Source organism: Ranitomeya variabilis, chromosome 2, assembly GCF_051348905.1.
Source record: "Ranitomeya variabilis isolate aRanVar5 chromosome 2, aRanVar5.hap1, whole genome shotgun sequence".
NCBI classification, from domain to species: Eukaryota; Metazoa; Chordata; class Amphibia; order Anura; family Dendrobatidae; genus Ranitomeya; species Ranitomeya variabilis.
Window position 1 is genome coordinate 449,649,808 of NC_135233.1, and position 14,922 is coordinate 449,664,729.

Below are 14,922 nucleotides of genomic sequence, written 5' to 3' on the forward strand. Positions count from 1 at the left end.
TCGTCCTCCGCTGACCACACCAATGCTGCCTGTGTACCCCTGCGAGATTACTCTAAGTGCCTTGAGCCTATTTTTATTTATTTTAGGCCTAGTAAGCCTGTCTGCGGTCCCTCCTTGCAATCCTCCTCCGCTGACCACACCAATGCTGCCTGTGTACCCATGTAACCTATTTAAAACTGCATAGAGCCTATTTTTATTTATTTTAGGCCTAGTAAGCCTGTCTGCGGTCCCTCCTTGCAATCCTCCTCCGCTGACCACACCAATGCTGCCTGTGTATCCCTGCGAGATAACTCTAAGTGCCTTGAGCCTATTTTTATTTATTTTAGGCCTAGTAAGCCTGTCTGCGATCCCTCCTTGCAATCCTCCTCCGCTGACCACACCAATGCTGCCTGTGTACCCATGTAACCTATTTAAAACTGCATAGCGCCTGCTTTTTTATTTTAGGCCTTGTAAGTCTGTCTGCTGTCCCTCCTTGCAATCGTCCTCCGCTGAGCACACCAATGCTGCCCGTGTACCCCTGGAACCTATTTTAAAGTGCATATAGCCACTTTTTTTAATTGTAGGCGTACTAAGTCTGTCTGCGGTCCCTCCTTCCAAATAGTCCTCCACTGACCACACCAATGCTGCCCGTGTACCCCTGGAACCTATTTTAAAGTTCATAGAGCCTATTTATTTATTTTATTTTATATTAATAAAGCCATGATGGACTACGCTGTCCCACGCTACGAGCTACCCAGTCGACACTTCTTTTGCGAGAAAAGCCTTCCCAGCCCTCCACCAGCATGTAAAAGACCGCATTGTCCATGCACTCTGGCAATCTGTGAGTACAAAGGTGCACCTGACAACAGAAGCATGGACCTGTAGGCATGGCCACGGAAGGTTACGTGTCCATTACGGCGCAATGGGTTAATGTGGTGGATGCATGGTCCACAGGGGACAGCCTACTAAGTCTGTCTGCAGTCCCTAATTCAAATTGTCCTCCACTGACCACACCAATGCTGCCCGTGTACCCCTGGAACCTATTTTAAAGTGCATAGAGCCTCCTTTTTTTATTGTAGGCCTACTAAGTCTGTCTGCGGTCCATAATTCTAATTGTCCTACACTGACCACACAAATGCTGCCTGTGTACCCCTGTAATCTTTTTTAAACTGCATTGAGCCAACTTTGTTGTTTAAGGCCTACTACGTGTGTCTGTCTGCGCCACTCAATAAAGCTGTCCTCCTCTGAAAAAAGCTGAGCTTCAATTGTCAGGTTTTCAGCCTATAGGAATTTGAAAACTGCAGTGGGGCTACTAGTTTAGTTGGGCCTACTAACGGTGTCTGCCGCTCCTGGGAGTTCTCCTCCTCCTGGTTGTTCTCCTCCAGGTTTACTTGTCTGAGCTTCAACCTTCAGGCTCTCATTAAGTAGTTGCTGGTAAAAATTGGTGGTTGGGGCCTACTAACGGTGTCTGCCGCTCCCTGGTGTTGTCCTCCACTGTATAAAGCTGAGCTTCAACCTTCAGGCTCTCATTAAGTAGTTGTTTGTAAAATGTGTGGTTGGGCCCTTAAAACGGTGTCTGACGCTACTGGGTTTTCTCCTGTTTTGTTGTCCCGACCTTCAATGTTCAGGCTTTCGGCTTACATTTTAAATAATTAAACTGCAGTTGGCCTACTACTTTGGTTGGGCCTAGTAACGGTGTGTGCCGCACTTTGGTGTTGTCCTGCGTTATTTTCCTGACCTTTAATCTTCAGGCTTTCGGCCTTCATTTGTAATACTAAACTGCATAGGGCCTACTAGTGTGGTTCGGCCCTACTAACGGTGTCTGCCGCTCCTGGGTTTTCTACTCCACTAAACTAAGCAATGCCACCTGGTTAGTCCTGTTACCAATTTTGAACTGCATTTTAGCCACTTTATTATTTGGGCCTATATCAGTGTTTCCTCCTCATCCTGCCCATTGCCCAGCCACTGCTAGATGAGTCTTGTGGTACTTTGACCCAGACCACTACATTCCCCTTGCACGCTACACAGCCACAATCTGACCCTGCTGAAAGTCAGGTTCCCCTTCCCGCATACTATACCACCTTACACAGGGACAAAGAGGAAGGTGCAGATGAAAGTGCAGGTTTCTTCAACAGGTAGGGGGGCATACTCGGCGACGTCACAGGCACAGGGCCCCTCAGAGTACGCAAAAGTGTCGCTGCCGGTGGGAGGCGCCCCCGCCGTGCAAACACACCGCCGTACTATGAGGGGCCCTGTGCCAGTGCCAATGCGAACGAGTGGGCCTCCATGCTTGCTCAGGATCACAGCACTTGCAAAGTTGAAATACCTACCTCTCACTGCTCCACCGCCGTGACGTAGTCCACATTTCCTGGGCCCACTAAAACCTTGAACCAGCCCTACCCCCCACAACTTTTGCCAAATGACCCCCAATTTCCAATGCCCAGCTATTATTATAAAGTTAATTAAGATTGACAAGCTTCAGAAACAAGAATGGATGTTTTTGGCATTAAAATGGGCACTGTAGGTGTTTTCCTGGCCTCCACTCACTGCCGACTATGCTTCCCCATTGACTTGCATTGGGTTTCATGTTTCGGTCGATCCCCGACTTTTCGCGATAATCGGCCGACTTCACTCGACTCGACTTTGGACAAAGTCGGGTTTCGCAAAACCCGACTCGATCTTAAAAAAATGAAAGTCGCTCAACCCTAATCTTGAGCTGTTACCAGCTGAAATCTGCTGCCAGCATCAGAACAGGACACCACGCGAGGGAGCGGAGGGACGGTAAGTAGAATGGTTTATTTTTTATGTGTATAGTGTGATGAGGGCCATATATACCATGATGGGGAGTCATGTATACCAGAATGGGGATAGGGCCATGTATACCAGGATTGGGGGTCATGTGTACCAGGATAGGGGGCCATGTATACCAGGATGGGGGGCCATGTATACCAGGAATGGGGGCCATCTATACCTGATGGGGGTCATGTATACTAGGATGAGGAAAGGGGCCATGTATACCAGAATGGGGATGGGGACCAGCTATTCCAGGATGGAGGGCCTTGTATACTCAGAAGGGGTGCCATGTATATCTGGATGGTGGAGCATATATACCAGCCAGGATGGGGGCTATGTATACCAGAATGGGGATGGGGCGAGCTATTCCAGAATGGAGGGCCTTGTATACCAGGAAGGGGGGCCATGTATATCTGGATGGTGGAGCATATATACCAGCCAGGATGGGGGGTGTATACCAGGATGGAGGGCCATACATACCTGGATGGGGATCATATATATCTGGATGGGGACATATATATCAGGATGGGGGTTTGACATATATACCAAGATGGGGACATATACCAGGATGGGGAATTGTTGTGAATTAGACTTTTTGGCTCCCTCTTGTGGTTACTAGTGATATGACTCTGGGATTGTCTTTCCTCAGTTTGGCACCCACCTGGGTCGTTAGTCCAGGGGAGTTGCTATATAAGCTTCCTGGATCCTTAGTCCAGTGCCTGGCATCGTTGTAATCAGATCCTTTCTGTTTGCTCCTGTCTGCTGGTCCGGGTTCGTGCAAAATTAAGCTAAGTCCTGCTTCTTTGTTTTTTGGTTATTTGCTTGCTCTCATTTTTGTCCAGCTTGTACTAAATGTGATTCCTGACCTTGCTGGAAGCTCTAGGGGGCTGGTGTTCTCCCCCCGGGCCGTTAGACGGTTCGGGGGTTCTTGAATATCCAGCGTGGATATTTTGATAGGGTTTTTGCTGACCATATAAGTCATCTTACTATATTCTGCTATTAGCTAGTGGGCCTCTCTTTGCTAAATACCTAGCTCATTCTTACGTTTGTCTTTTTCTCTTACCTCACCGTTATTATTTGTTGGGGGCTTGTATCCAACTTTTGGGGTCTTTTCTCTGGAGGCAAGAAAGGTCTTTCTTTTCCTTTCTAGGGTTAGTTAGTTCTCCGGCTGGCGCGAGACGTCTAGAACCAACGTAGGCACGTTCCCCGGCTACTGCTATTTGTGGTGATAGGATTAGATATATGGTCAGCTCAGTTACCACTGCCCTATGAGCTGGTTTTTTGTGTTTGCAGACTTAGTAATTATTTCTGAGACCCTCTGCCATTGGGGTCATAACAGTATGCCAGGCCGACATTGAATGTTTAATGCATTGCTAAAGTGGGATTTTAAGAAAGGAAATTCTGAGTTTTTTTTTTTTTTCCTCTCTTCCTCCCCTTTACCTCTGAGTGGCTTGTGCTTGCTGCAGACATGAATGTCCAGACCTTGATTACAAGTGTAGACCAGCTTGCTGCTCGTGTGCAGGGCATACAAGATTTTGTTACCAGTAGTCCTATGTCTGAACCTAAAATACCTATTCCTGAACTGTTTTCTGGAGACCGATTTAAGTTTAGGAATTTCAGGAATAATTGTAAATTGTTTCTATCTCTGAGACCCCGTTCATCTGGAGATTCAGCTCAGCAAGTTAAAATTGTTATCTCCTTTTTACGGGGCGACCCTCAGGATTGGGCTTTCTCGCTAGCGCCAGGAGATCCGGCATTGGCAAATATTGATGCGTTTTTTCTGGCGCTCGGATTGCTTTACGAGGAACCCAATCTTGAAGTTCAGGCTGAAAAAGCCTTGCTGGCTATTTCTCAGGGCCAGGATGAAGCTGAAGTGTATTGCCAAAAATTTCGGAAATGGTCCGTGCTTACTCAGTGGAATGAGTGTGCTCTGGCCGCAAATTTCAGAAATGGCCTTTCTGAAGCCATTAAGAATGTGATGGTGGGTTTCCCCATTCCTACAAGTCTGAATGATTCCATGGCGCTGGCTATTCAAATTGACCGGCGTTTGCGGGAGCGCAAAACTGCTAATTCCCTGGTGGTGTTGTCTGAACAACCACCTGATTTAATGCAATGTGATAGAATTCAGACTAGAAATGAGCGGAAAAATCATAGACGTCAGAATGGGTTGTGTTTTTACTGTGGTGATTCTACACATGTTATATCAGCATGCTCTAAACGCCTTACAAGGGTTGTTAGTCCTGTCGCCATTGGTAATTTGCAACCTAAATTTATTTTGTCTGTGACTTTAATTTGCTCATTGTCTTCTTACCCTGTTATGGCGTTTGTGGATTCAGGTGCTGCCCTGAGTCTTATGGATCTGTCATTTGCCAAGCGCTGTGGTTTTGTTCTTGAACCGTTGGTAAATCCTATTCCTCTTAGAGGTATTGATGCTACGCCATTGGCGGAAAATAAACCGCAGTTTTGGACGCAGGTAACCATGTGCATGACTCCTGAACATCGGGAGGTGATTCGTTTTCTTGTTCTGCATAAAATGCATGATTTGGTCGTTTTGGGTCTACCATGGTTACAGACCCACAATCCAGTCTTGGATTGGAAGGCAATGTCTGTGTCAAGTTGGGGCTGTCAGGGAATTCATGGTGATTCCCCGCCGGTGTCTATTGCTTCCTCTACTCCTTCGGAAGTTCCTGAGTATTTGTCTGATTATCAGGATGTATTCAGCGAGTCCAGGTCCAGTGCTCTGCCTCCTCATAGGGACTGCGACTGCGCCATAAATTTGATTCCAGGTAGTAAATTTCCTAAGGGAAGACTATTTAATCTGTCTGTACCTGAGCATGCCGCAATGCGTTCGTATATCAAGGAGTCTCTGGAGAAGGGGCATATCCGTCCATCCTCTTCCCCTCTTGGTGCGGGATTCTTTTTTGTGGCCAAGAAGGATGGATCTTTGAGACCTTGTATTGACTATCGGCTTCTGAATAAAATCACTGTTAAATTTCAGTATCCTTTGCCTCTGTTGTCGGACTTGTTTGCCCGGATTAAAGGTGCCAAGTGGTTCACCAAGATAGATCTTCGTGGTGCGTACAACCTTGTGCGCATTAAGCAAGGAGATGAATGGAAGACAGCATTTAATACGCCTGAAGGTCATTTTGAGTACTTGGTGATGCCTTTTGGGCTCTCTAATGCTCCCTCAGTGTTTCAGTCCTTTATGCATGATATTTTCCGGAAGTATCTGGATAAATTTATGATTGTTTATCTGGATGATATTCTGGTTTTCTCTGAAGATTGGGACTCACATGTGGAACAGGTCAGGATGGTGTTTCAGGTTTTGCGTGAGAATGCTTTGTTTGTTAAGGGCTCAAAGTGTCTCTTTGGAGTACAGAAGGTTCCCTTTTTGGGGTTTATTTTTTCCCCTTCTGCTGTGGAGATGGACCCAGTCAAGGTCCGAGCTATTCATGATTGGACTCAACCCACGTCAGTTAAGAGTCTTCAGAAGTTCTTGGGTTTTGCTAACTTCTACCGTCGTTTTATCGCTAATTTTTCTAGCGTTGTTAAACCTTTGACGGATATGACCAAGAAAGGTTCTGATGTTGCTAACTGGGCTCCTGCAGCCGTGGAGGCGTTCCAAGAGTTGAAGCGCCGGTTTACTTCGGCGCCTGTTTTGTGCCAGCCTGATGTCTCACTTCCCTTTCAGGTCGAAGTGGATGCTTCTGAGATTGGGGCAGGGGCCGTTTTGTCGCAGAGAGGCCCTGGTTGCTCGGTAATGAGACCATGTGCTTTCTTCTCTAGGAAGTTTCCGCCTGCTGAGCGGAATTATGATGTTGGCAATCGGGAGTTGCTGGCCATGAAGTGGGCATTTGAGGAGTGGCGTCATTGGCTCGAGGGTGCTAAGCATCGTGTGGTGGTCTTGACTGATCACAAAAATTTGATGTATCTCGAGTCTGCTAAACGCCTGAATCCTAGACAGGCCCGCTGGTCATTGTTTTTCTCCCGTTTTGACTTTGTGGTCTCGTATTTACCAGGTTCAAAGAATGTGAAGGCTGATGCTCTTTCAAGGAGCTTTGTGCCTGACTCTCCTGGAGTCGCAGAACCAGTGGGTATTCTTAAAGAGGGAGTTATCTTGTCGGACATTTCTCCCGATTTGCGACGTGTGTTGCAGAGATTTCAGGCTGGTAGACCTGACTCTTGACCACCTGACAGACTGTTTGTTCCTGATAAGTGGACCAGCAGAGTCATTTCCGAGGTTCATTCCTCGGTGTTGGCAGGGCATCTGGGAATTTTTGGCACCAGAGATCTGGTGGCTAGGTCCTTTTGGTGGCCTTCCTTGTCACGGGATGTGCGGTCATTTGTGCAGTCCTGTGGGACTTGTGCTCGAGCTAAGCCTTGCTGTTCTCGTGCCAGCGGGTTGCTCTTGCCCTTGCCTGTCCCGAAGAGGCCTTGGACACACATTTCCATGGATTTCATTTCAGATCTCCCGGTGTCTCAGGGCATGTCTGTCATCTGGGTGGTGTGTGATCGCTTTTCTAAAATGGTCCATTTGGTGCCTTGGCCTAAGCTGCCTTCCTCTTCCGATCTGGTTCCTGTGTTCTTTCAGAATGTGGTTCGTTTACATGGCATTCCTGAGAATATTGTGTCTGACAGAGGATCCCAGTTTGTTTCCAGGTTCTGACGATCCTTTTGTGCTAGGATGGGCATTGATTTGTCGTTTTCGTCTGCCTTTTGTCCTCAGACTAATGGACAAACGGAGCGAACTAATCAGACTCTGGAGGCTTATTTGAGGTGTTTTGTTTCGGCAGATCAGGATGATTGGGTGACCTTCTTGCCGTTGGCTGAGTTCGCCCTTAATAATCGGGCTAGTTCCGCTACTTTGGTTTCGCCATTTTTCTGCAACTCTGGTTTCCACCCTCGTTTTTCCTCGGGACATGTGGAGCCTTCTGACTGTCCTGGGGTAGATTCTGTGGTGGATAGGTTGCAGCAGATCTGGAATCATGTGGTGGCCAACTTAAAGTTGTCACAGGAGAAGGCTCAGCGTTTTGCCAACCGCCGCCGCGGTGTGGGTCCCCGACTTCGTGTTGGGGATTTGGTATGGCTGTCTTCTCGATTTGTTCCGATGAAGGTCTCCTCTCCTAAATTTAAGCCTCGCTTCATCGGTCCTTACAAGATATTGGAAATCCTTAATCCTGTGTCCTTTCGCTTGGATCTTCCGGTGTCGTTTGCCATTCACAACGTGTTCCATAGGTCTTTGTTGCGGCGGTACGTTGTACCTGTGGTTCCTTCTGTTGAGCCTCCTGCTCCGGTGTTGGTTGAGGGCGAGTTGGAGTACGTGGTGGAGAAGATCTTGGATTCTCGTCTCTCCAGACGGAGGCTTCAGTATCTGGTCAAGTGGAAGGGCTATGGTCAGGAGGATAATTCCTGGGTGGTTGCCTCTGATGTGCATGCGGCCGATTTAGTTCGTGCCTTTCACGCTGCTCATCCTGATCGCCCTGGTGGTCTTGGTGAGGGTTCGGTGACCCCTCCTTAAGGGCGGGGTACTGTTGTGAATTAGACTTTTTGGCTCCCTCTTGTGGTTACTAGTGATATGACTCTGGGATTGTCTTTCCTCAGTTTGGCACCCACCTGGGTCGTTAGTCCAGGGGAGTTGCTATATAAGCTTCCTGGATCCTTAGTCCAGTGCCTGGCATCGTTGTAATCAGATCCTTTCTGTTTGCTCCTGTCTGCTGGTCCGGGTTCGTGCAAAATTAAGCTAAGTCCTGCTTCTTTGTTTTTTGGTTATTTGCTTGCTCTCATTTTTGTCCAGCTTGTACTAAATGTGATTCCTGACCTTGCTGGAAGCTCTAGGGGGCTGGTGTTCTCCCCCCGGGCCGTTAGACGGTTCGGGGGTTCTTGAATATCCAGCGTGGATATTTTGATAGGGTTTTTGCTGACCATATAAGTCATCTTACTATATTCTGCTATTAGCTAGTGGGCCTCTCTTTGCTAAATACCTAGCTCATTCTTACGTTTGTCTTTTTCTCTTACCTCACCGTTATTATTTGTTGGGGGCTTGAATACCAACTTTTGGGGTCTTTTCTCTGGAGGCAAGAAAGGTCTTTCTTTTCCTTTCTAGGGTTAGTTAGTTCTCCGGCTGGCGCGAGACGTCTAGAACCAACGTAGGCACGTTCCCCGGCTACTGCTATTTGTGGTGATAGGATTAGATATATGGTCAGCTCAGTTACCACTGCCCTATGAGCTGTTTTTTTGTGTTTGCAGACTTAGTAATTATTTCTGAGACCCTCTGCCATTGGGGTCATAACAGGGAATACTGGTACAGAATTGGGGGACATTACCCATACAACAGTATCAGCAGCAGATACCCCCCATAACAGTGTGTGATGACCACATTTTTTGCTTCAATTTTTTTCTATTTTCCTCCTCTAAAACCTGGGTGCGTCTTATAGTCAGAAAAATACTGCAACTTTTTGTCATATTGTCAGCCTCTTGGTGGCAGCAACAGACACCCATGGTTTCCTGTGTCCCCCAATAAAGGCTCAGAGTAAGAGATTTTTCAGTAGGTATCCAAAATCTTCATTTTGCATAAGTGGGTATTACTCGATAGAGAAGATTTTTATGACCATGCCCACTTGGCTTTAAAAAACCTACATTTACAAATGGAATGGAAAGGAGCAGGAACAAATGAAAAATAACTCCAAATTCAGGAGAACAAGAATATTTACACCAGTTAAAAAAATGACATGTTTATGGCAAGTGCCAGGTCTTCTTTATGTGTAGCTATCTGCTTTACTGCATATCCACTGTCTGTGACATTTGTATTTTTGTGCAATTTGCCACCGCATCAAATATATAATTTTTTCCTTTTTTATTAATTCAAAGCTGGATGGAGCCTTAACAAATGAGGATGTTCTATTTATATGTCTTTTGGAAAATAGTATGAAAAGTAAAGAAAAGAAGAAAAAACAGAAGACAAAGATTGATAAGACTGGTATCACACTCCCATGCGGGCTCAAAAACCTTTCCCAATATAGGCAGAAAGGACTAGGTCGGAGCCTAGGCAGTGTCTGCTCCGGCAGAGCAACAAAGAAGATGAAACGAAAAAGGAAGAGTGTTGCCATGAAACCTGATAATATTTGGCCACCTTGGAAAATGAGTAATATGTCTGATGACCCTTTCGAGTCACCAGTCAAGAAAAACAAGAAGAAAAAGCTGTTGATGCTCTCAAAAATCAAGGCGTCTAAAAGTTCATCGTCAAGGATTAAGCAGATTGGAACTGCCCCACAGAAGATCAGTGATGGAAAAAGTCATAAGCGTAGAAACATAGAGGCTACCACTGACCCAAAACTTGTGTCTGCACCAAAGGTCAATGGTGGGATCAGTCAACGAGTAAGAAAACATTCATTGCTGTACACCAGCACCCCACTGTCTTCTCCTACTGCCCTCCCCAAGACTAAGAGAAACATCAAGCACATTAGTCCTGGCAAAGCAGAAGATATGGAAGGTATGTTTAAGGACAGGCAAGAAGTCTTTATTGTCCAGAAGCAGTTTGGATTGACCCAACCTTGTTTGAAGAAGCCCCTAAATCTCTCTCTAGAATCTCGGATTAGAGCCAAAAGTCCAAGTGAGGACATCATTGAAGTTTTGTCTCAATCACCTCTTGTAAAGCCTATTGCTTCTAAAAATGAACATCTAATATTCTCCTTTAATCCCTCAAAAAATGGCCAAAAAACAAAGTTCATCCAGACTTTCCTGAACCCCTTGTATTTCTTTAGGAGAAAAGGAAAATCCGGTAAAGCAAATGTAGTCACTCCATTACTCACAGTAAATAACCGAGGAAAGCCATGGAATAAGAAGAGATCAGAGCAAACTAAGGAATGAAGTATGAGTTTATTTTATCGTTACGTTTCTGTTCTTGAGTTTTATATGAAATATATTCAGCAAGTTGCAAATGTTTGAAAAAGTTTATACTGTTTTGCTGGGTCCAGTTGGAATTCAACAACTTAGGGAAACTCAAAATAGGCTGAACTCTGCTGAGCTGCCTTATAAACAAGAGTGGAGGAAAAGAACGACCCATGTGGAATACAATGGAACAAGTCTTTAATAAATATAATATACCGGCAAGGAAAGTGCACAGAACACATATACATGAACAACAAGTGTGTATGGGACACACAGGGAAAGGAGCTGTGACATACCTCTATATCATGGGGTACTAACAATATGACATATGTACAGTGATATGTATCATGTGATGTATCCCTGCCAATTTTTACCAAGTGGTATGATGTCAGACAGATCATATTGACATACTCCATTAATAAAGGCAAACACATGGAACGGTAGTCCTAAAGTGATGGCAGAAAGTTGTAACACCAGAGGTACCATCAGAGTCACAAAAAAATGATAACCAAATGGATAACAAATAAGATACCTGAGGAAAGACACCAATATAAGCAGGGGCTCCCAGTACCTGTTTGTCCGCCCCCCTGAATTATGTCAAGGCTGATGTATCAGAGGCATGAATGTAATAAAGTTTTATTTTTTCTGTTGAGTTTTGATTTCAGCTGTTCAGTTATTGTCTACTGTTTTGTAATTTTGCAAGCATATAACTACTATAATACTGCCCCTATATACAAAAATCTAACTGCTATAATACTGCCCCTATGTGCAAGAATAGAACTACTATAATACTGCCGCTATGTACAAGAATATAACTACTATAATACTGCCCTCTATGTACAGGAATATAACTACTATAATACTGCTCCTATGTACAAGAATATAACTACTATAATACTGCCCTCTATGTACAGGAATATAACTACTATAATACTGCCCTCTATGTACAAGAATATAACTACTATATTACTGCCCCTATGTACAAGAATATAACTACTATAATACTGCCCCTATGTACAAGAATATAACTACTATAATACTGCCCCATGTACAAGAATATAACTACTATAATACTGCCCACTATGTACAAGAATATAACTACTATAATACTGCCCCCTATGTATAAGAATATAACTACTATAATACTGCCCTCTATGTACAAGAATATAACTACTCTAATACTGCTTCTATGTACAGTAATATAACTACTATAATACTGCCCCATGTACAAGAATATAAATACTATAATACTGCCCCATGTACAAGAATATAACTACTATAATACTGCCCCCTATGTACAAGAATATAACTACTGTAATACTGCCCCCTATGTACAAGAATGTATCTACTATAATACTGCTCCAATGTACAAGAATATAACTACTATAATACTGCCCCCTATGTACAAGAATATAACTACTGTAATACTGCTCCTATGTACAAGAATATAACTACTATAATACTGCCCCCTATGTACAAGAATATAACTACTATAATACTGCCCCCTATGTACAAGAATATAACTACTATAATACTGCCCCCTATGTACAAGAATGTATCTACTATAATACTGCTCCAATGTACAAGAATATAACTACTATAATAGTGCCCCCTATGTACAAGAATATAACTACTGTAATACTGCCCCTATGTACAAGAATGTATCTACTATAATACTGCTCCTATGTACAAGAATATAAAAACTATAATACTGCCCTTATGTACAGGAATATAATATAATTACTATAATAATAATATATTACTAGGTAATCACATGTCGAGTGACGGGAGGCTCTGAAATCTGAGTGACAAGTGGGTGACAATGACCATTAGCCGCCATTACGTCCCCCAGGGCTCTCCCTCACATACTGAATAATATAACTTTTCGCCTTATTACTCCATTACAGCTCTGACTCCTGTAGATTGCGGTCCTGTAGGGATCAGTGCTCCATATGACATCTGTTATTTTAGTGGAGTTTCTCAAATTGTTTTCTGTTTTTTTGCTGAACATTAGTTCCACAATAATAATTTTATTTTTTCGTGTAGCGGCACAGCTTTTTATCTTCCGTCTTGAAGGGAAATGTTTTTGAAAGTTGCAGTTTGCAGATTACGATTATTTATATTCTCCTTCTCAGTAAACAGATGCCTGAGAAACGCTCCGGCTGTAAATACTTAGCATTGAGCATCCCCCGCAATGTAGTCAGCCCTGTATATAGGGTCTAATACACCCCAGTGAAGACCCCACGTATACATGCGCCTTTCCCCTTATATTGCCAAATGTGATAAATTTGCCTGATTTTTTCCAGTTCAACTAAGATATTTGCTTGTGTTTATTGAGCTGTAACATTTGTGACATTTTTGTAGTATTGTTGTTTGATCATTTTTAGAGATCTTTTATGAGTAATTTTAAATTTGATGAAAAAATCCAATTTTTAACCTTAGATTGGATCTTACCAGACATATGGCATGTGGATAACTACAAAATAATAATGTCTAATTGCATGTATCACATGTGTATACTGTATACCATGTACTGGTGCTTCTTACAAAATTAGGATATCATTTTTTCAAGCTGGTGTTATAAAGTATTCTATTTTACTGAGATAATGACTTTTAGGTTTTCACTGGCTGTAAGCCATAATCATCAACATTAACAGAAATAAACACTTGAAATAGATCACTCTGTAATGACTCTATATAATATAGGAGTTTCATTTTTTGTATTGAAGAACTGAAATAAATTAACTTTTTAATGATATTCTAAGTTTGTGAGAAGTGCCTTTATGTTTCACTGGTGGTGGCAGTGCCTTTTCATACCCTTATTTAGGCTCAAGATAGCCGACTCTGCTACGAAACACTCAACAAATGATTTCCCTTTTGACTTGATCCATAGTTGGCTATATAGATAAGGACATTGCCCGACACATGGCCGGCAGCAGGAAACTGGCATATGTCAGATCAGCGGCAGGGGTCAAGTCAGTCTTTCACTCTTGTTTTTAACTCAAACAGACATCATTCAGTGATTTTTAGAGAAGCTTTCATTTTTAATGAAGATAGAATGGGAGGAGGCTAGTAAAAAAAAATACCCAAACACACAAAAAAATAATTTTTTAGCTACATGGTACCAAGAACATACTGTATCTGTTAGGCCGGCGTCACACTCGGCGTAAGACAATACGGTCCGTATTTTACGGCCGTAATACGGCCGAAATACGGTGAAATGTTCCCAAAATAGTGATCCGTAGGCAGGGTGTGTCAGCGTATTTTGCGCATGGCATCCTCCGTATGTAATCCGTATGGCATCCGTACTGCGAGATTTTCGCGCAGGCTTGCAAAACCGACATCTAATGGATTTATGTGCTCAAATGTTCATTAAAACATATATACAGTATATATATATATATATATATATGTCATTGAGACACATATATATATTCTGTATTTAGATTTCATTCAGCGCGATATCTGTGAACAGCCGGTAATTCAATTGCCGGCTTTTCATTTCTCCTGCACAAACCCGACAGGATATGAGACATGATTACATATAGTAAACCATCTCATATCCCCCTTTTTTTTCCATATTCCACACTACTAATGTTAGTAGTGTGTATGTGCAAAATTTCAGCGCTGTAGCTGCTGAAATAAAGGGTTAAATGGCGGAAAAAATTGGCGTGGGCTCCCGCGCAATTTTCTCCGCCAGAATGGTAAAGCCAGTGACCGAGGACAGATATTAATAGCCAGGAGAGGGTCCATGGTTATTGGCCCCCCCGTGGCTACAAACATCTGCCCCCAGCCACCCCAGAAAAGGCACATCTGGAAGATGTGCCTATTCTGGCACTTGGCCACTCTCTTCCCACTCCCTGTAGCGGTGGGATATGGGGTAATGAAGGGTTAATGCCACCTTGCTATTGGAAGGTGACATTAAGCCAGATTAATAATGGAGAGGCGTCAATTATGTCACCTATCCATTATTAATCCTATTGTAGGAAAGGGTTAAAAAACACACACACACATGATTAAAAAGGATTTTAATGAAATAAACACAGCGGTTGTTGTAATAATTTATTGTTCTCGCAATCCATTTCCAGGCCCTCGCTTGGCAAAATAATAAACGCACAAGATACATACCTTCTGATGTCAGATCACGTCCCACGAAGTAATCCATCTGAAGGGGTTAACTAATATTACAGGCACAGCTGCGATAAACCACTCGCTCGTGCCTGTAATCCCCGGGTGCTGAAAGGAAAGCTGGATCTGTACTTA

The 14,922-nt window shown here is 43.6% G+C and overlaps 1 protein-coding gene across 1 annotated transcript in view; it reads left to right on the forward strand.

The window, feature by feature from the left end:
• Positions 1–10,777, forward strand: part of LOC143806565 (uncharacterized) — a 32,237-nt gene extending 21,460 nt beyond the window's left edge. The window contains exon 3 of the mRNA XM_077287246.1: positions 9,640–10,777. Within this exon, the coding sequence (XP_077143361.1) occupies positions 9,640–10,638 (999 nt within the window). The 3' untranslated portion in view covers positions 10,639–10,777. The remainder of the gene's footprint in view (positions 1–9,639) is intronic.
• The last annotated feature ends 4,145 nt before the right edge of the window (positions 10,778–14,922 follow it).